The sequence below is a fragment of the Mycteria americana genome (assembly GCF_035582795.1).
Source record: "Mycteria americana isolate JAX WOST 10 ecotype Jacksonville Zoo and Gardens chromosome Z unlocalized genomic scaffold, USCA_MyAme_1.0 Scaffold_18, whole genome shotgun sequence".
Classification (NCBI taxonomy): Eukaryota; Metazoa; Chordata; class Aves; order Ciconiiformes; family Ciconiidae; genus Mycteria; species Mycteria americana.
In genome coordinates this window covers 10,220,419-10,243,531 of record NW_027445436.1, presented here as the reverse complement: position 1 = coordinate 10,243,531, position 23,113 = coordinate 10,220,419, and the positions used below count along the sequence as shown (strand labels likewise).

The following is a 23,113-nucleotide window of genomic DNA, read 5'->3' as shown; positions in this document are numbered from 1 at the left end:
TGTGTGTTTGATTTTCATTCTAATATGACTGATTTAATTTAAAAGACTTTTGGCTTTTAAGACTCTGCCCTTCTGATGCTTACTACTCTTTGCTGCGGACTTCAGCTTCGGTAGGTGAACAAAACACCTATCACTTCAGCAAAAAACAGTGTAAAAAGCAATGCTGTATCAACAGCCTAGCATATGCAGTAGATTGTTGTACAGCAAGCTTCTGTATTTTTCTAGTACACCAGAATGAATTTAACACAGAGGAATAAAATTTAGCTTGCCTTCATTTCACAGCCAATGCTTAATAAATAATACATTGTAACACCTAAAAAATTAATAATTGCAGCTCACAGACTTTGCAGCATTCCTTCCTGAAATGGTGTAGTAAAGCTCTTATCCTATTTCTTACAGGGTATAACAATGTAAAAATGGCTGTACTGGGTCAGAACAAACGTGCATTTAGGCTGGTATCCTATCAGTGAATCTAGCCTGTAGTGGTTGTTTTGGGAAGAATATATGAACAAAATAAAAGATATTAAAACTTCTCCTTGAAAATCTTCACATCCTCCAGCAGTATGAAGATAAGAGTGTCTTATCATGGGGTGAGATCTTTGAGTTTATTAGAACCAGTTTTAAAAAAATCCAATTTTTTAATCCAGCAATACACTTTGCCATTTACCGTGTCATGGGACAATCATGCAGTTAACTATACTCAATGTGCAAAAATATTTTATTGCTAGATAATATTCTTTGTATGTTCAGAGAATAAATAATAATTCTTTATTTACCTTCCCTGTACTCTTAAAATTTCTTAAAATTCTGTAATACCCTGCATTAGACATCACTTCTTCTCATTCATCTTTTTGACTAAAATAGATACTCCTCAAGACTCCTGTTATATACCTTCTGGTAGACGTAACCTTCAGCCACTATGGATGTTCAGTGCTCAGATCTAACACAACAGGTACCTCAACAATGGTAAAATGGGTAATCCTATTGATTTCAGTGTGAGGCAGGTCATTCACATACTCTTCTAGATAAGGGTTTTGGTCTCCATCTAATCAAGTTAGCTACATGTCATCATGGAAGACTGCTGGTTTGGATGATCTTTTCTCCACTGACATCAAACAACCTCTCTCACCTTTGACATTGTAGCTGTTGTTTGTGGCAGTTTTGGTTCACACTGATGTGAAGCACTTGAATGTAACAACATTATTTCATCATTCTGACTCCTTTTGTTTTGGTTCAGGTGACTACTGCTGTCAGTTATTTATTCTAAAACGTACTGTGATCTAAATGCAGCATGCATAGATAAAATAAATACAAATAAAACAGAGGAAATATACTGTATACTCAAATCACATAGTCCTTTGTGACCTGGAAAGCTGTCATCTGATAGAGATGTCTGCTATCTCATAAGATTTCTTAGTAAGCAGTAGGAAAAAGATAACAGTTCAGTACCTCAGAAGTGCAACACATTTTGTTCAAAACAGCAAAGGCTGCAGGTGGGCTGGCTTTGACTGCATGAATTGTATATGAAGCACGCTCAGATTCTTGGGTGTTTTTTTTTCCCTACACAAGTATATCACAAACATAGGGTCATTTAAGTTATCCCTGGTTATTACAAAGCAATGTTTTCCATATAGAAACTTCTCCCTGGAAAGCAAGAGGCTCTTTATAAAATGTTTGAGATCAAAAGCACGTAGTATTTCAGGAAAGCATACATTCATTTCCATCACTGATATTAGTTGAAGACCTGATTATAGATGCTATCTATATTAAAATATCATACAATAAATTAATGTTTTCCGCACCTGAAATTGAGAATACAGGGGAAAATTCTCCAAAAGAACCTTCTGTGTCACTGATTCAAGGCAACTCTTTCACTTTGGAAGCAACGTAAAATCAAAGAGGTTACTTGCCTCTTCCATCCATGTTTGAATTCTGTTTCAGAAAAATCCCTCATCTGGTGGCTAGAAATATTTTCTAATTTGTAGCCTAAATTTGTTCATAGCTAGCGTCTCCCATTTGTTTCACAGCAAAATTTTCCTTTAGCTTTAACAGCTTTTCTTTTTCTTGGTTGCCTTTTACCTTGATTTATTAAACTTGCAGAAACTGAACATACATGAAATCTTCCTCAGACTGTATTTAGACTTTTTCTAACTTTTTATTTTCTTTTTTTTTTATATATATTCTAGCATTATTGGTGTCTCCAGCCATTCAAATTTGCTGTGAGTGTTAATGCAATTCAGAGAGCAGACAAGATTTTGGAAAAACTACTGTCTTCACCTCATGCTGTTCATCATGTATATGTTTGCACATTGTTATTACAAAGTCTATTTGATAAGATTCAATGGGCAGAAGAATGATTGCAAATGACTTTTTACTTGACAAGTCAATCTAAAAATTCAAGAATGAGCTCCAAAAGAGTTAGTTATAAGGATGTTTGTCATTTTTCCAAGCCAATGAAACAGAAGTCAACATTCCAGTTTTCAGGCATGAACATTTGAAAAGATCATACATTTTAGAAGGTGATACCTAGGGTCTTGTGTGTTTGAAACCATCAGAAAGACCAGAACTGTTCAAACTATCCAGTATTTCAGAGATAAAATAGTAGTAATAAAATGCTTGTCTAGTTGCTGAAATAGTCTAACTTTGCTATTGTAAGATTTTTACATATTTAGTTATATACAAACACCTTATCAAAAGAATAAAATCAGGTATGTTCAACATGCCCTGGCCATGTTTTTAGAAAGTTATTTAATTTTACAGATTGATAGAGGCAAGAATGTCTCTTAAACTTTTAGCATATTTATCACTTTTTCTGTTCTGTGACAAAGTCTCTTCCTATGGTGCATACTTTGTTAATATGATCTACTGTTCTGTTTTTAGACTCTGTAGCTTCTTTGCCACCTTCTCTATGCAAATAATACCTATATGCTTTCTTCTTTTCTCATGAACTTCATGAACTGATCTATAAGTCCACTGACTTTACCATATTAGATTATTTTTAGGCCCATCTTCTATGCTGGTATTTTTGAAACCTCAGTGTTTATAAACACACAAGTTAAAGATCCACTGGAATAGTGGATCTAAACTAAAGTGAATCAACCATACAGAATCACAGATCTCTGAGTTGCAACTACTGTGGTCATTTGTTAGACTATTTAAAATGTAGGATTTTGTGATGAGGGTAAAGATTCTTTTGGAAACGGATTAATATACGATCATACACAGCACCCAGGAGATTATGAATATGTGGGAGTTCTTGGGTGAATAAAGAGGGATAGGAAGCTCAGGATGAGATATTCACATCAGGGATACTATTACCATAAAGAATATTGTGTAAGATCGCAACGTACTCTCCAGCCTTGAAAAATAGGTGTAGGACTAGTTTCAAAGTTGTCTTTACAAATCAAATTTAGAACAAATTAGAAGGAGAGTGGGATTCTACTCTACCTGCTCGCAGAACTGCATGGATATTGAAGCATTTTTTCTATTAGCCTCTGGGCCCACACAAACGCATATATTTTTAAAAGTTGATACCTTCCTTTACATGAAATTTAATATTGCTGCACTGATCAAAAGGATGCTTTAGAGTAAATAATATAACCTGAGCCTTTTTCTAAGCACGACATTTCCTACTGGGAGGTAAATTAATTATTATTAGGAAGACAGTAGGAATTATATTGAAAGTAGTAGATAGGAGTAAGTTTATTATTCATAGAAAACATTTCAGTGCCAGCATAGATATCATGTATACCATTCTAGATAGTTAATGAACTTTGGATAAGCATAATTGGAAACAACTAAAAATGAAATGCAGGATCTGAACCCCTTTTTTATTTTGAAAACACAAGAGAACTTTACATAGTTACTTATGCATACCAGGCTTACATTTATTCAACTGAGGCAATCTGCACTTGCTTAGCCACAGATGGATATAAAGAAGATACTATTCATCTGAAACAATGATCCTTTTACTTATAGTAGTTGCCATGAGATGTACATGTCCCATTTAAATGGAATGATCTTCACAGTGTTATGAAATATTCATTAAAAATTTTCAGGCAACTTGCAATTCAAAATGTTTCACAATATCTGCTATGGATTAAAAGGTGGGGTTTTTTTACCGTTTTTTAACTGACTCTGCTTTTACATGTATATGTATTTATTCAAATATCAGTCTTATCCATTTATTCTGTTTTAATATCGTGCTTTAAAGCCACATTTTGATACAGTGCTTTATGTGTGGCATAAATTAGAGTTAAAGGTCCTTAATTTATAGATCTGTAAAAATTTGGAGCAGTATTATTTGGATTTTCAAAGGAAAATGGTCACAACAAAATCTGATGATGGTTTGGATTTGTTAGGTGTGTTAATTTATATGGAAATAAGCATAATGGATAAGGAATAAAGGAGGGACCAAGGAGAATATTTTCATAAAGCACCATGGAATACCCATACCATTTTGGTATTAGTTTTCAAAATTAATTCTCTCTGGAAAATTACTTTGGAGCTGATGTTAGTATCAGTGAAGAAACCAGTGTATTCCAGCTGAGGAAGCTGTCCTGCTGGGGAGCCCAGACAGAGTTGGTTATAAGCAGGTCTCATTCCCAAGGCTCCAGCTGAGTTGTGTGGTTTCATGCCAGCAGTGATTGAGCTTTCTTTTGCTCTGGGAAGCATTCCACCAACTTCTGACCATCATTCAGAACTAATTTCTTCATGTCCAGCAGCCAAGCCTGTGGAATGTCTGGTAAATCTGGATGCAACTGTTGTTGTACATCAGACCTGATGTTTTGAGACTTCCTTGTCCTCCATCCTCATGGAATAAGGGGTTTGTTGTTTGAAGCCAAAAGCTAGTTGTTCCTTTCCCTTAGGGGAAGTGGCCTGTTATGCCTGCTCTGAAAATGCTTGCTGCACTAATATTCAGAAGGGTTTAACAGAAAATGTTAATTTTCTATTTTAAAGAATACTCAGAGGAAGATGGGTTGCAATTCCCACCTCTTATACCCCAGTTTCCTTATTTTACATTGTAATTCAATGATTAAAAAGATCAGACAGTGTACCTCAATTCCTTCTGTCTGAGAAAACAAAACCATGTAACCTGTTTATGGGAGAGGGTGTTAATCCCCATGCAAGAGAAGACAAGCACTAAAGAGGCCAAAGAGGTTCCTTACCCTGGTGATTAGGAGGAGCCCTTGCTAAAGGGCTGTCATGGAAGCATTTGTGGGACAAAATGCATGTAAAAGGAAGCTTTTATTCACCTTTTCCCTAGCCAGCTGACTGTAAGATGTTTTCATTTCATTATGCAGAGTGTTTCTGTGAACACCTTTCTCAAATTCTGTACGTCTCCAGATTAATTTTATATATAGCCAAATCAGCTCTTGTAGAGCTCTGGACTGAGACTAGGATCAGGCGTATACAAGTCAGTATTGTTGCACTTGACATTACAAGACATAAGTTCCTCTTCAGATCTGCCTCTAAAGCACTGTGTGCAGCCTAGGTTCCTGTGAAAGTTTTGATGATGCATATTCACGCACACAGAGTGGTCTGGGAGATATAAATTTTACACGTTCCAGTGGCTAACATTTTGCACGTTACAGTTGAAAGTCAGTATGATGCTTCCAAATGATTTCAGTCGTCTTCTTAGATCCTGTGGATTTAATGAGGATATAAATGATGTATTGATTTGGGGCTGTCTCAGGAGAGAGGAAAAATGTTTACCATTAGTTCTGGGTATCCTCTGAGAATTTCCGTTTCAGTTGTAACAACAGATTTTGTGATGCAGGCATAGCTCCAAAAGGAAACAGAATGAGATCAAATACAGAGTAGTTTGCTTTAAAAAAAAAAAGCTTGGCAAGAAAAAGCAGCAGGTAGTGAAACAAATTGAATTCATTTGTGGTACAGGCCCTCAGAAAGCTCAAAATGTGTAGGCATAAACCATATGAACAGCATCTCTGCTAGCTGCCTCTGCTTCTCAGAGCAAACTAGGCAGATCACATTAGACATCAATTTATTCTTCATAAACCACTAACAGTTATCAGATGGAGGTGCCTAAAAATCTGTCGTGATTAAAAAAACAGGTATCCTGGAAATGAAAGTGTCCAAACATACACAGTACATAAAAGTAATGCAACTGACAACAGGTAATATAGAAGACATGAGTGTCAGTGCACGTAGATTTATTCCCCTATATGTATAGACTGAATGAGCTTTTTTTACAGTTACCCTCTCTGAGTTACTATGAATTTATAATGCTGCTTCTTAACATTTATATTTGTCTACACTAAAGATGCAATAATTTATTAACATGGTAATAAATGTTTAATACTCCTTGTCTGTATCATTTTGTAAAACTATCTCCTTAACCCCCTGATTCTTGAAAATATAAGGAGGACAAACATTAAACTAAAACGATGCTGTTTTAAAAATGGGTGTATTTATATGCAGAATTTTTAAAATGTCGCATTTCTTGTTCATAACCTCTGCTATTGAAGGTAACTGAGGTGTTCAAGACATAAGGCAGAATCTCATGTTTGGTTTAATGTGTTGTGACTGATAGTTATCATTCAGGTGGGTACTTTTTTTTAAACAAATGGCCACATAGCAACTATAGTGGAATTTTAATGCAGGGATTAAAAAACCATGAAAAATTAAAATAATGAAATTGGCTTAAAAATCACGCAATATTTTAAAAATATCTGTTGGGTCCTATTTTTTTCCCTTCTGTTCAATTGGAATTCACCTCTTTCACTCTTGAAGGTCTTTTCTTCACAGCTCTCAGTGTTAGGTAGATTCCTTTACTTTTCAAATGAGCTGAGATTCAAACTCCTGAGGAAAGACATCAAAGATAACATAACTTCCTATGTTATTCTGATAACTGATGGTATTACTGTGACCATTGAATACCCAAGCCTACTTTTGTGGTTATTCAAAGTCCATGGACTTTAGATGGCATGTTGGAAACTCATGGTTGGACAGGATATGAATGCTTCTGGCTTTCTATATAAATTGGAATTTCACTTCTAGAGCACCACCTGTTCTAAATGATGCAAACCAATTTTCCTGAAGAGTCATGTAACTTTCCTAAAGTTTCTGAAAGCAGGTAATATTCAGCCATAAAACAATCTATTCAGAAGAAACCAAGCTCTAGGTGGTTAACAGAAGCATTTGTCTGCTGCATCAAGTTTAATGAGTTAAGTATTCCTAAAATGCACCAGAAATCAAATCAGGTACTGCAGATAGTGGCATTTTGTAACATCATGAAAACTTTTATGAATCCGCCTTGTAAATTATATTTTATGTTTTTTCATGGCAATTTTCATCTGTAGACAATATCAGGTTAACAGTATTTACCAAGTGTTAAAAAGATGTAACATTTTAATACAGCAATTGATAAAATGCAGTTTAAAAAGGAAGAAAATAAGACAAATAAAGAAGTTTAATTAATTTTTTTTCCATTTATCAGTTCTTAGTTATGACTGTAATGCCAATGCATTCTTGCAGCTGTAGACATAAGACCAACTTTTGACTCACTTTCTAAGCTGATACTTGGATGAGTGAATTCTCTGCTTGTTCTTTTCCCTGTTGTCATTTAAAGACAGTAATATAATTCTTTTTTCTTCCCTCTGTCGTTCTCCTCTCCAGCAATGACAATGCAGTTCATAAGCCATCGGTTCCCTGACTATCATGATCCAACTATAGGTAAGTAGAGATTATTCTCTTCATCCCTTTCAATCTCTCTGCCTATTCAAGATTGCCATACTGAAGCTGCTCCTAAATAACACTTAGATAGAAGCAAGATTTCTAAAGTTTAGATTAAACCTTAATTTTGTGATGACAATTAAATTGTGTCATGGTCATACCATAGTTATTTCTTCCTGAAATGCTTTGTACAAAATCTCTTTCAACAACAGATTTGTGGCTTCATGCTCTATAACTATTAATGGCTGTGCAATTATAATCACAGAAACCAAAAATCTTACAAGATAGAAAGAAATCTTTCAAAATACTAAAATAATGTAAAAACTCCAGTCTGGAGTGTGCTTTTAAAAGTTTTGTTATTTTAGTACTGTTTTCCTCTTTTAAACTCTTTGTTGACCTTCTCTAGAAATATCAAGTGCCTACTGAATTTAATATACTGGAGTTGTGCTCTGGGATCACATACTCTGCTAACTCCATTGGGTTTACCTGCATTGTAACCTTAAGTAATGATAAATATTCACATGTATCCGCAATACACTGAAAGTCATCATCTTTAGATGCTGACCCTTGCATGACTATATGGCTGGAGCACAATGGGACAGTCTGAGCTGGAAGAGAGATCTGGGATGAATTCTGGTTGACTGAAATGAATTTCTATTTCTAAACCAGTTAATTCAAAATGGCTGTGACAAAAATTGTGTCTCATTAAAACATTTCAAATGTTTTTCCCCCATCTAAGTTGGGTGCAGATTTGGAAGATATTTACAGAGTATAAAACCAAGTCATTTAATGCTTGAACAGCCCCAGATTCCGGTTGTATTGGGTATCATTTATTCACATCCTGCTGGACACCAGGTGGACACCAAGGTGAGCATGAGCCAGCAATGTGCCCTTGCAGCAAGGAAGGCTCATGGTATCTTGGGCTGCATTAGGAGGAGTGTTGACAGCAGGCTGAGGGAGGTGATCCTTCCCCTCTACTCAGTACTGTTGAGGCCACACATGGAGTACCATGTCTGGTTCTGGGCTCCCAAGTACAGGAGAGCATTGGCATAGGTTGCCCAGAGAGATTGTGGAGTTTCCATCCTTGGAGATACTCAAAACTGTATAGACATAGTCCTGGGCAGCCTGCTCTAAGTAGCCCTGCTTGAGCAGGGGTTTGGACCAGATGACCTCCAGAGGTTCCTGACAACCTCAACCATTCTGTGACTCTATGATGTCAAGAAGGGTTGTCAAAAGACTGGTTTTTTCCTTGCTATTGAGCATCTATTGGGCACTGACTATAATCATTAATATCAATGAATGTAGTAAAAAATGTATGTCACCGAGGTAGAAATCAGCAGAACTGAATGTTTATTCATTTAAGGGTGGCTTTATTAGTTAGTTTTACTTATAGTAAAAAGCCCTTGCATTTATAGGGACTATCCATGTGTAATATTTAGTTATACCTAAGAGAAGATGGCAGAATCTAGGCCTGATAAGTGGGAGGCACTAAAAATATTAACATTTACAAAGATTTCTTTGAAAAAAAAAAGGTTTTTCCAACCCCCTTAGCCAAAACAATTTTTTGTTATCTTTGAATTTTTCAAATATTTAAAACCCAGGTTAAACCTCTATAAAATTACTGCATTGCTAAGTAGAGCAGCTTATGGAGGCCGTCTTGGGCAGAGTGATCATGAAATGATAGAGTTTTTGATACGTGGAGAAGCAGAGAGGGAGGCCAGCAAAACTGCCACCTTAGACTTCCGGAGGGCAGACTTCAGCCTGTTTAGGAGACTGGTCGAGAGAGTCCCCTGGGAGGCAGCCCTAAAGGGCAAAGGAGTCCAGGAAGGCTGGACACTCTTTAAGGAGGAAGTCCTAGAGGCACAAGAGCAGGCTGTCCCCAGGTGCCAAAAGACGAGCCGGCAGGGAAGAAGACCGGCCTGGCTGAACAGAGAGCTTTGGCTCGAACTCAGGAAAAAGAAGAGAGTCTACGACCTTTGGAAGAAGGGGCAGGCAACTCAGGAGGACTACAAAGGTGTAGCGAGGCTGTGCAGGGAGAAAATTAGAAGGGCCAAAGCTGAGCTAGAGCTCAATCTGGCTGCTGCTGTAAAAGACAACAAAAAATACTTCTTCAAATACATTAGCAGCAAAAGGAGAGCTAAGGAGAATCTCCAGCCCCTAGTAGATGGGGGAGGGAACACAGTGACCAAGGATGAGGGAAAGGCTGAGGTACTTAATGCCTTCTTTGCCTCAGTCTTTAATAGTAGGGCCAATTGTTCTCTGGGTACCCAGCCCCCTGAGTTGGAAGATAGGGACGGGGACCAGAATGGAGCCCCCATAATCTAGGGGGAAATGGTGAGTGACCTGCTGCACCACTTAGACACTCACAAGTCTATGGGGCCTGATGAAATCCATCCGAGAGTACTGAAGGAACTGGCAGATGTGCTCACCAAGCCCCTTTCCATCATTTACCAGCAGTCCTGGCTAACTGGGGAGGTCCCTGCTGACTGGAGATTAGCTAATGTGACACCCATCTTCAAGAAGGGCCGGAAGGAGGACCCGGGGAACTACAGGCCTGTCAGCCTGACCTCGGTGCTGGGGAAGCTGATGGAGCAGATCATCCTGAGTGCTATCACACGGCATGTAGAGAATAACCAAGGGATCAAGCCCAGCCAGCATGGGTTCAGGAAAGGCAGGTCCTGCTTGACCAACCTGATCTCCTTCTATGACAAGGTGACCCGCCTAATGGATGAGGGGAAGGCTGTGGATGTTGTCTATCTAGACTTCAGTAAAGCCTTTGACACGGTTTCCCACAGCATTCTCCTGGAGAAACTGGCTGCTCATGGCTTGGACGGGTGTACTCTTCGCTGGGTAAAGAACTGGCTGGATGGCCGGGCCCAAAGAGTGGTGGTGAATGGAGTTTACTCCGGTTGGCGGCCGGTCACAAGTGGTGTTCCCCAGGGCTCTGTGTTGGGGCCAGTCCTGTTTAATATCTTTATCAATGATCTGGACGAAGGGATCGAGTGCACCCTCAGTAAGTTTGCAGACGACACCACGTTGGGCGGGAGCGTTGATCTGCTTGAGAGTAGGAAGGCTCTGCAGAGGGACCTGGACAGGCTGGATCGATGGGCCAAGGTCAATTGTATGAGGTTTAACAAGGCCAAGTGCCAGGTCCTGCACTTGGGCCACAGCAACCCCATGCAACGCTACAGGCTTGGGGAAGAGTGGCTGGAAAGCTGCCTGGCAGAAAAGGACCTGGGGGTGTTGGTTGACAGCCGCCTGAATATGAGCCAGCAGTGTGCCCAGGTGGCCAAGAAGGCCAATGGCATCCTGGCTTGTATCAAAAATAGCGTGGCCAGCAGGAGTAGGGAAGTGATCGTGCCCCTGTACTCGGCACTGGTGAGGCCGCACCTCGAATACTGTGTTTAGTTTTGGGCCCCCCACTACAAGAGAGACACTGAGGTGCTGGAGCATGTCCAGAGAAGGGCAACGAAGCTGGTGAAGGGTCTGGAGCAGAAGTCTGATGGGGAGCGGCTGAGGGAACTGGGGTTGTTTAGCCTGGAGAAAAGGAGGCTGAGGGGAGACCTTATTGCTCTCTACAACTACCTGAAAGGAGGTTGTAGAGAGGTGGGGGTCGGTCTCTTCTCCCAAGTAGCAAGTGATAGGACGAGAGAAAATGGCCTCAAGTTGTGCCAGGGGAGGTTTAGACTGGATATTAGGAAATTTTTCTTCACTGAAAGGGTTATCAAGCATTGGAACAGGCTGCCCAGTGAAGTGGTTGAGTCGCCATCCCTGGAAGCATTTAAAGGACGTTTGGATGAGGTGCTTAGGGACATGGTGTAGTGGTGGTCTTGGTAGTGTTAGGTTTACGGTTGGACTCGATGATCTTAAAGGTCTTTTCCAACCTATACGATTCTGTGATTCTGTGATTCTGTGATTCTGGTAGTATTTATTTTAATTTGTTATTTCTATAGTATTCCACATTTCCTGGATATTAACTGCTGGTAAATTGTGGTATTTTAATGATGAAAAAAAGATGTATAAACTTTTCATGCCATTAGTAATTTTATAACCATTAATAATATTGCAAAATAAAAATGAGATGTGTCAACTCTAAAGAAGGCAAAACTACTATGGAATTGCTACAAATACATTTGTTGCACTCAGGAAAAAAATAATCATTAGATCTAATTGGAAAAGCGAGCATTAGTAGCTACTGACACCATTAAGTTATGTACATACACCCATCTTTATTATTAACTATCCACCTGCCATCTGTATTTATCCATATATTGTATCTTGTCATAATCGTAACTTATTGATCTCTAGACACTACCACAATATGAATAATAGATAATCATAAAGAGAAGGAAAGCTTATGATGCATTATAAGTACATACTGCAGGAATGCCTAGAGGACCAGGATGAAGGTCTCCTTGAGTAAGAGACAGCTTCTACTTGGTAAAACCAACATTCTAAATAGGAGAAGAGAGAGGAGATAGAGAACAGAGAAATGAAATATTGAATTCAAACTCACACAGCTGGCTAGAGGCAGAACTGGAAGTATGACTGAGTTTTATCTGTTCAGCACTTCTGTCTCTCAGAACATGCTGAGGACATCCTGAGAAAGGCTTTTTTCTATTCATGCTCTAAAACATGTACTAAACAGCAGAGTATAATCTTGGGCTAAGTATGTACGTTTCCTCTTGGGTAAATATGTGGCATGACCCCTCAAAATTGGACATAAAACCAAAAAACAAATAGAAGCAATCATTTGTTATCTGACGTGTAATAACAAACAAATACATTTAAAAATCTCAGTACACTGAAAAAGTTTATACTGTTGAGATTGCTTTTACTACTTTTGAGCCCCTGGTCTCAAATGACAGAATTCATCTCATGGGTTTTTGTACATCCACTGGTAGGCATATTTTAACTATTTTCCACCAGTCTAAAAAAATATTAGGTGATCCAGAATGAACATATCCAGGGCCAAGACTATGCTGATGCCTGGAGTTGCTAGAGGAGAGGTTATTCCTCGAAGGTCGCAAAGAGCTAGCCACAAGCAGATGCTTTGTGTCACAGGGGAGTTATCATGTTGGGGCAGAAGAGTGATCTGTCTAGTCAGAGTTTTGTTTCTCATCCAGCAGCAGATGATGAGGAAAGAAAAAAACAGGCCACATATGAAATGTACCTTCACTCCGGCAGAGTGGCAAAGCAGAAAACTGAACATAGCTTTTCAGCTGTGTCTGAGATCACTGATCTCTCTGGATATCAATTAATTGCCTTTCTTTTGTGTCATACATTTTAGGCTACTTTCATTCCTCAGCAATTTGTATCCTGTTTATGGAACTCATGAGCTGTCCTGAACTTCTCTGGGCATACTGACCTCAGATTTTAGTGTACTTCTTTGGAAATAACGTATTCTGCCTACCTGTGGTTTTATTTGTCTTTGGGCATTTAAAGGAACAACAGTTTCTGTAGGTGTTACTGAGAGGGTGATATTCTCTGGAAGTAACAAAAAAATTTCTATGATGTGTTTGAATGATAATCCATAGATTTTCAGTATTAACCAACCTGCTGAGTCTACTATTCTCCAGTTGAGCTTTAAGATAAGGTCTATTGTTTCTTTTGCTTTACATGGACATAAGAATCTAATAAATACCTACATATTTTTCCTAATTTTCTTGCACTAGCAACTCTATTCTCTGTTTTCTATGGTGTGAAATTGTGGCAGTAGTGACCACGATACTTCACTGTGCAAATTTAGCCATGATTTAAGTAGGTAGTGCTGACAGAATTGATACTGTACTTCCTTGCATTTGATGGGGCTTTTTCCAAGAGCTGTCCTAATAGAGTTGGGGGGGTGCGGGAGTGTAAAATGGAGGGGCCTTTGTAAATAACATCATTGTCTTTTAAATGACAGAAGTCTATCACTTTCAGTTTTACGGGAAAGACTTCAATGACCCCTGGAGCTACTAAATGTTTATAATAACTTTGTCCATTTTAACTTTTCATTGTCCACTGTTGTGGTTTAACCAGCCAAAACCAGGACATCCACCTTAAGCGTTGACATAGGAGTGGAATAATAATTTCAGCTGTTTTTCATTTCTGTAGATTCTTGTGAAATATATTTGCATCTAGGTAAAGAAGACAGGGGACAATAAACCATTCCCAAAGCACATGAGCATAGGACTGATACAATCTGGTTGATATTCTAGTTGAAAAGCAGAACCAAACTGCATTCAGTCCATACAAAGGTTCCACAAAGCCATCTTGTATGATCAGTTAGGAACATATAAAAAACCTGAAACAGGGAATCTACAGTAGTTTTTGCTTTGACTTAAAAATAATTTAAGTGGGTTTTCAGTGTGTTTTCATATTTTATTTCATAAAAGCCCAAACCTTTTCAATTCTAAGAAATGTTCTGAAGTTTGATTCTTTTGGTATAAAGAACACATTTCATGTCCTGACCTATTCCTTGCTCCATAGAAGCGTACCCATGGGCAATTGACTTTTGAAGATTTTTAGAAGATTTTTTTTTCTCCTTATTTTATTTTTATTTTATACTTCATCTGTAAACTGAGCTTTAAAGGGAGTCTAAAGATGAGAATATATTTTTTTTTTATCTAGTCTAACATGAGGCTATGCTGAAAATTGTTTACTATTACTGACCAGAGAATACAGAGGAGTCCTTTCACTTTAATATGCTGCCAAATGTTCTTCCCCTTCCCACTTCTGCTTCCCTTTAAAAACACAGTTAGGAATTTATCCTAAACATTATGCAGTAATAATCATGTAGCTTTAAAAATTCGGAGGCATTATTTTTCCCTTTTTTGTGACAGTCCCTAGGAACATGGTTTTTCCCTATAATTCTTTTTCATTGTGGTTCAAGATTATGTTACTATGCATTAGAGTTTTCTCTTTCTACAGTGACTCATCTCTAGCGATATAGTAGAAATATAAAATTCGAATATAATGGTGCTTTGTAGTTACAACTTTTTTTTCTGTTATCCACTGACATTTTTTAAATATTACGAGGGATCTTGCTGATCACAGAAAGCTGCTGCTACTGTGAGATGATGCAGAATTTTGTTAAAAGGATATTTCAGTTGCCACATTATATGATATATGTGCTCATAGTTTTGTATGTCAAATACATATATATATTTCAAATGTGTTAATTTTGATCCTAAAAGAGCTATGCAAATAGATTTAGAATTATTTACATGTTTTCACTTCTGTGTTTATCATTTATAGAAGGATACCTATACTTTTGAAGAATTTACTGGATGTTGTGATGGATAGTCCAACACTTATTTAAGTCCAAGACTTTTTTAAAGACTAGTATGGATTTATTTGGGGGAAGAGGCTGCTTTTTGTTCTGGGTTTTTTTTTTGTAAGTGGTGCATTTTTGTTCCAATAAGAATTTATTCAGAGAAGTCCTCTGTACAGTGTGGATCAGACATATGGTGTCAAAATAAATGATCACAATAAATGGTCCCTTCTGATGTATGAAACTGTCTTTTATTTTAGCTGGTTGTCTTAGTTTGGAAAAGCTGATAAGATCTTGAGAAACTCAGACTGCAGACATTATATACAGATATAAATAAATGTGCATACGCATAAATACACAAATAGATGTGTCAGTATTTGTTTAAAATATAGAGTAAACATAGATTAAAAAGTTAAATGATTCCTGAAGTGTTAATTTTAATGCTGTCACTTTGAGTTTAATGCCACTTCAAGATAAAGCGGGAATAATGACTGTATTTTAGGCTTGCTACAAACATTGCAGTTCAGAATTTTGAGACAGAAACATATTATTTTTGTAAGTAAATGGGGAGGGGAAGGAGGAAATTCTTTTAGTATTAGACTGTATGTGGGCAAAATTTCAGAGGTTAGCACTTCATGAAAATGAAATTATTTTAGTGCACGTTTAATATTTAATTGTAGTCAACAATGGGAACAATTTCCAAGTGGCAGTGGAGGTGATAATTTTCTGGAACAAATGGATAAGAGCAATTTACACTCTTGTGAGAGACTGAAAGAGTTAATGTCTCAAACATTGTGGCGACTTGAGGCGCTATTTGCATGGCGAAGGCAGGTCGGTGAGCACGGGGTGGAGGAGAGAAGAGCGGGATGTGGAGGATGCGCTGTTCCAGGTTCTGCCAAACCTGACCATGTATGGCCAGAGGTGACACAGAGTTGATCTGAGGAAGGGGCTTGCGACTGCCCCAGAGACCCCTCACGACCACCCCCCTCCCCCAGCACCTGCGCAGAAGATTGAGAACTTTCTAGAACAAGAACCATGTAAGTCCTGAAGGGGCGTATCTGGAGGCGGGGATTAGCCAATAAAAGGCTTGGCCCCCCCCAGGGAAGTGCGCGCACGCCCACCACTGGAGGATTGCCTCATCTGTCATCGTCATCGCGGGATCCAAGGGTGGTGATACTTTTTCTTTCTCTTTCCTCCTCTCTTTTCCTTTCCTTTTCGTTGCTTCTCTCTTCCTCTGCTCTTCCAATATATATATGCAAGTTTGGGATCGGGAAGCCCGGAAAATAGCTCCATTGCCAAATCGCCTTTGTTCGTTCGTTAAACTCGTCAGGTTGTTAAGTTTGTCCGTTTGTGGAATTCGCCAGTTAATAAAGTTGCTGGCCAGACTGTTCCTCTGGGTCATTGTCGTGACTCTGCCGACCACGCGGCTCTGCCGAGCAGAGATCGGCTTTTGTCGGTACTCAAACAGTCGGGGAATCGAAAAGATTCACCCCTCTCGCAACCCACCGAGTGGGACGAGACAACTCTGTACAGTCTTTGGCAATATCACAGAGAGTTAATGCAAGTAGAGTGGCAGGAAAGGAAGCATGACATAGTGTAGCAAACTGGACAGCCTCCAAGATGCTCATTAGCCATGTGACTAATCTTAAAATGAATACATAATGCAAACGAGATGCGAAAGCAGCTTCCTGTTTTGGTGAGATATCACTGCATGAGATTGTGTCAAATGAGCAGTTGAGGGCATTAAGGCTGTGTCAATGTCACACTTTAATTGAAATGGGTGTGGAATGGGAGGCACTTTAGCATTAAGCACATGAATTTCCATGAGGTTTCCTAATGAAGTAATGCATTCACCAATGCATCAAATAAAACACATTTAAACTCATCTTTAATAAGATGGTGGAAATGTGTGGGTGAATTGAGAAAAAAGATAAAATGTGACTGAAAATATTCTAAGGTTATATAATGTGTACCAAAAAAACGTCTGTGTGATAAAGAATATTATATCTGTTTTCAAGGTACAAAAATGAAAAAGGATAAAGCAAGGGAAATACAAACTCATTAGTAATGACAGAGTGAAAGAAGACAAAGATGGGACACATCTACTAGATCAGGAGAGGGACATTTTGCCACAAAAGTACTATTCAAATTCATTTTTAGGGTACAAAAGGTTTCTAGATCATTTCTACTATTATCTAAGGCGTGTATATATGTATACTCCATCCCTAATTTCATTCTCATTCTCATTTTGCCATAGAAGGTATAATATTTAGATTGGACTGAACAAGCCACAACTGGATTTGAGCTCCAAAATTATTGTTTTTCAAAAAATTAATATGATTGATAGCTAAATAGTCACCACTGTCTTTCATTCATCATTCTCCATACATTTAGTAGCCTTATCTGAGACTGGATAAACAACTCATACAAAATGATCTGGAACCAGTACAATTTGTCTCCACAGACTGTCTCCAAGGATATTCAGGCTGATTGTGTAGATATAGCTAAATTGCCTATGTTTGTGTTCCATATTCATCACCATTTAAAATGAGAAATGGAGAATATATAAGAATATTGGTGTATGCATTTGAACCATAATCTTAAACGTGTGTTTTATTATTAGTTTTCATTTTTCTATCTGTTGGTATTATCTGCATCATACGTCACAAAGTTGGTAGTTTCCCTCTAAAAAGCAGATTAATGATGGTTGGATCATGTCTCAACATTTCAGTCTGAGCTGTATCCTCTAACTTAGATGCATTCTCAGCTCAAGATGAGCTTTGATTCTTTACCCCTTCCTCTGTTGAGAACTTCAGTATTTTCCTCATTAATGAAACAGTCTGGCCCCATTCTAAATATGCTGTGTTACTCAGATACATGATCTCTAGCTCTGCTGTTAAACTTTCTTTCTTGGGACTTTGCTTTGATAAGCCAATTATTCAGTCCTAAACGGTTTGCAGACTTCATGTAAGAAATAACCAAAGCAACCAATTACATTTCCCTGTCCATACTCAAGATGAATCACATTTAAAATCCTGGACACACACTTAATGTCTGCTACTGCTTTGTCACATTCATATTTTCTTACAAATGCAACTCATCATGCAATTATTTGAGGGCTGTTTACACCAGGTGACAGCTCACTGTCACTTAGCATTTTCAGAGACTTGGGAAACAGTGCTTAATCTAGTAATTTTCCTTTGCTAATATCTCTGATATAAACAATAGCAGACAAGCAAATGCAGTCTATGTCTTTCTAGAGAGTAGGTGGCCCAGAGAGCTGTTCCTACAGTTGTCATTTTCTCCCTATCATTTCACCGAAAACCTGCTCGAAGGTTGGAGGTTAATCAGAACACCTTGACGAGCATTTAGGCTTGCAGTTTAGTCTTGGAAATGCAGTTGTCTGTCTGTGTCTATCACTCATGCCCTTAGAAAACGTAACGCAGCAGCTATGCTAGCAGATTCACTTCAGCCACAGTGGTACCAGACAGCAGCTACAGTTATGAGTCTCTGCAGCACACGGTGAGGTCTCAGGGAAGGAAATAGCATATAGAGGAGACCCAGTGTAGAGCTATCTAGTTTCTTTACCCTAAATCACAAACAAGGAATGATGCATGAACTATCACCTGCTAGGAACAGACTTTGGAGGCTCTGCAATAGATTGTAGTTTTGTGAGGTGGGATGAGCCAAATCTAACAACTCATTTGTGTGGAAAAGGAGGAAGTCCCACTCTTCATCTCTGCCCTTCTCCCAGCCTTATTGGCTCTCTGGCATTCATCGGACAATTTTGCAGGCTGAATCAACAGTAGTCCAGAAGAAAACTAAGCCACCCCAACACAGAATAGTTGTCTACCAGGTTACTGAGTTTAATCACTTTACTAAAAACAATTCAGCAAGCTCAAAAAGTGTCAAAAGGGATAGTGTAGAACCACCTATGGGGAAATGGGAGTATAAGTGGGGATGAAAGAGGAGAAAAGAGATCCTTTTATTTCTGGAACAGGCAAGATGTGAAAACTGAGTCAACCATCTCATGCAGAGTCACTCTCAGACACCAGCCCGTGAGCCAAAATTCCTTCCTAAGTTGATCTCTGTTCTCTAAGACAATAGGGATAATTACCTGTGCCAAAAATGTAGATGGATTCAAAAACCATTTAGGTAAACAATTGGAGGGAAAAAATCCATCAAGGGCTGTTAAAAACAAAGATTCTGCTTCCAGCTTAGAAGGGCTCTTGAGGTATAAATAACTGGAAGCTGAGAGAATATGCCAAACAAAAATCATTGTGGGATTCCCTGGGCTATTGGTCACTCTCCAAAAGAGGAAAATGGATTAGATGGACTGTTGATCTTCTATGGCTCTACTTTTTATATTCTCATTTACCTAATCTGAATGACCTTAATTGATAGTCTGGCCAGTGATCTGACTTCCCTTTCTCCTTTGTTTCAGAAAGCAAGCAAACAGATGAATAACTCTTTCTCAAACATCTCTGCCCGACATCTGCCTATCATGGCTGGAACAGGAGAGAAAAGTGTTTCTCCTGTGTGTTGCCATGAGAGACCTATGCTGCATGTTCACATGCAAAAAAGCACCAATACCCCTTAACTGTTAATGGTTCATACTTATTATTTTCTATCCTCCATTAACTCTCTGTGTGTTAGAAGTAAGATATATTCCTGCCTTGTCCATCTTCTCTTCTCCACTGAATAAAGTGTCAATGGAGGATCAAAGCACGGTATATAACCCTTCTATTCCTCCTAGAAACCACTGAGTTTAATTGTGTATCTGCTAAACAGAGAGAGAAGAAAAATAACCAAAAACTGTATAGAAGTGTGACCTTGTGGTTGCTATTCTTAAGCACTGATTAGCCAGATTAAAATTTAGGAAGGAAAAAAAGCCTTTTCTCATAACAGTGACAATATCAAAATGTTTCTATGGTATATTTTTTAATAATAGTAATATTAGCAATAATGATAATAACAAAACAATTTTATTAGAATTATTTCATAATTATATCTACCATATTCAGGATCTAGAAAGAGTCAGCCAAGAATAGAAACCATTATTAAAATATTTTTGTCTGTTCTACACAAAATAGGCTATTTTTTTTTTCATAACAGCTTCATATAGGCAGAAGACCTCTATCTCAGCAACTGGTGTTTTTGATTTGACTCAATCCAACAATCCTCACCTCCCCCTGCTTTGATTCACCAAGTCTCTATCTGATCCATGTAATAAACTGAAGTGGCAAAAGGAGTTGAAGAGTGCTTCTTCTTATCACAGAAGAGCTTATTCTCAGAGCTGAGTTCTTCACACCTCCCTTCAGGCCTACAGTGATACTCCAAACACTGGCCTATCAGAAAATTGGGACAACAGCTCCTTCTTAAGTTCTTAGCTACTGTAGGGTTTTTAGTAGCGTTTCATATACACACTTTCATTGGATTAAGCCACTCTAATAATCTGGGGAATTCAGCTCCTAGTCTATAGATCCTGACTGGGTTTAAGTATAAGCAAAGTGTTCATCTGGCTGGTGACATTAATGCAGGAGAGTTTATATGTTTATCCAGAACTATAAACCACAGTGAAGTCACATGCAGGTTGTGGTTTCTAATTCATAACATAAATGTACCGAAGTTCTAGAGCATGATTCATCTCACCCTAACATCTGCATCTCAGGTTAGTCAGATGAATAAGGCTCTCAAATGTGAAATACTGTAATGAAAGCCTAGGTTCTTAGGGCTAAAGCAGGGTGGAATGTCGTGTTATGTGGCAACTGAGGAGATTCAAAGGTCCTGGGAATTAGATGACTGAAGTTGGAGTGAACACCTAAGTCATTCTGTGGCTTTAGCCCAGTGGTTCTGTTATAGGTGGTTCTGCTATAACTCACATATACAGTGATGATAATTATGATTAGGATCATGAACTTAGAAGGAGCTGAAGTGAGACTTGCAACCCATAAATACAGTCACCAGTGAAAAACTTGCTTACCTATTCCCTGTATATCATGATTTGTAAAAATATTCCTTAAATGATTTTTGAAATTGGAAGAGACACTCATGCTGTGGTTTCCTAGAGGTGGATGATTTATCACGCTCAATTCAAAATTCTTCATCACAGGGCAAATGTCTCCATTAACCTTTCTTTCATGGAAGCTGGGAGCCATCTACATCTTACTAAATCCAAGGCACCATCCATGCTAATAGCCATGCAGATGTAGTCAACTTGTTAATTACTCCCCCTGAAATGACAAGAAGTAAATTCGTAGCTGTCGGATTCTCCCACTCAGTAGCACAATCCTGGACTTGAAAGAGTAGTGAAACTGCTACCTGCTATTCTTGTTCCCCAAGATAAGGGTACTTGGACTCCTGTTAATTATCATGTTTTGATTAAACAGGAGTACTTTGTTCACTTTGTTCATGTACATCTTTGAAGCAAATGACATTTTTCTGGAAACAGAGAAAGTAATGATATGCTTTTATTAAATATTAGTAGCATTATCTATATTGCAAGTGGTTTCTAACAGAAAAGCAAGTGCTACAGCAAAGGTTTGCCTGAGTTATCTTTAGCCCTGATTTGCAAAAATGCTAACATTTGTAAGAAATCATATTTTCTCTTCGAGAGCTGGTTCTGAGAAAAATATTTGTCACTCAAATAGTCTTATTCACATGGGTGGGACACTTTATAAGCAAAATTTAGCCTGTTTGAAGGACGGTAGTACAAGGTCTGAAGAAGAGCTGAGTGAGTTTTCTGGGCAGCAAGTCATATCCTTTATAACTGTTTATATAAATTTAGTCACATCTGTGCATGCTTGCAGATTAAAATAATAAATGGTGGCTTTGTTGATAACAGCATTTGCATCATGAATGATAGTTACTGCACTGGGCCAAATTATTCAGATAGACTTTGTCAGTCTTTTATCCAAATCTATGATGTATCCCAGCCTCTCTGCAGAGGCCCATCATTTATAGGAATTGAGTATTCTATATCCAGGGGAATCCTACATTTCACAATATGTTGCAATGTAAGACTGTAATCAGCTTCTCCATCCATATGTCTATGGGAAAGAAGGAAGAGGGGCACACACAGAACTCTTAACAATTCTGTTTTTCATGGGCTCTTGTGAACATGCATTTTGCTTTTATTAATAATTACATTATAAGGGGGAAAATGCATGTCTGGAACTAGAAAATAAAATATAGCAAATAATAAAAAATTAATATATAGTGTAGTAGTATAAAAATAGCCTATGTTTTTATAGCAGAAGACATTTGTATTGGATTTTTTGTGTTTAATTTTCAATCTGCTCCTGTTCCTGAATGTTTTCAGGACTAGGTAAGTAGTTTTACACATTACAGGTGCTCCACATAGGGATTAATTTATGATACTCTCTTCTTGCACATTCAGATACTCTCAGTCTTACATGTCTCTGTTTGTATACACAGGTACATACATACCAATGCACAAACACATCAAACCACATATATATGTGTATATGTCTAATCTCCCTATAATGAAGCACCTCATGGGAATGGATAAATATCAGTACTTGATGTAGAAGGATCTGTTGACTTGTTGCATTAGAATATTGAGTCAGAACTCACGTAAAAGAACTATGATGCATCCAAGTCAACAGTGTGAAAGCGTTAACTGTATGGAGGGCAAGTAGTAGTGGAGAAGGTGTTTCTTGTAGTCAGTATTGTTATAAATGGTGGATGGCTTTGATTGATTTCTGTGGAGCATTTGCTACCATGAATGCAGACTGAAGGTGTTATGTTCACATATACTGTTATAATTTATTTGCACCATATAAAAACTTTGAGCCCTGATGACAGAGATCTGACTGTGTGCAAGGTGCTGTAGGACCAGAGAACGTAGCAATGAGTTTGCCTTGCTGGCCACTTAGGTCTTACATTTTTGACCTTCTTTGCCTGAAAGTGGATATCTTACCTTGAATTTTCTGTTGTACATTGTGCTTTGTCTCCTTCTTGATGAGTACATGTAGATGAAGACCTCTCCCACGCAACAGCTTGTGCAACAAAATCACTCTTAATTTTGGCTCTTCTTGAAAGCCACCCAGGCCATTGTCTCCTTTTCCAACTGTTTTGTTAGTAAACATCATGAAAATGGGGACCCAAAGGGAGAAGACAAACCAGATTTAACTGACTCGA

The 23,113-nt window shown here is 38.2% G+C and overlaps 1 protein-coding gene across 1 annotated transcript in view; it reads left to right on the top strand.

Moving 5' to 3' along the window:
* RIT2 (Ras like without CAAX 2) overlaps positions 1 to 23,113 on the top strand; it is a 229,613-nt gene that overhangs the window by 63,161 nt on the left and 143,339 nt on the right. The window contains exon 2 of the mRNA XM_075489012.1: positions 7,639 to 7,695. Coding sequence (XP_075345127.1) covers positions 7,639 to 7,695 — 57 coding nt within the window. The remainder of the gene's footprint in view (positions 1 to 7,638; positions 7,696 to 23,113) is intronic.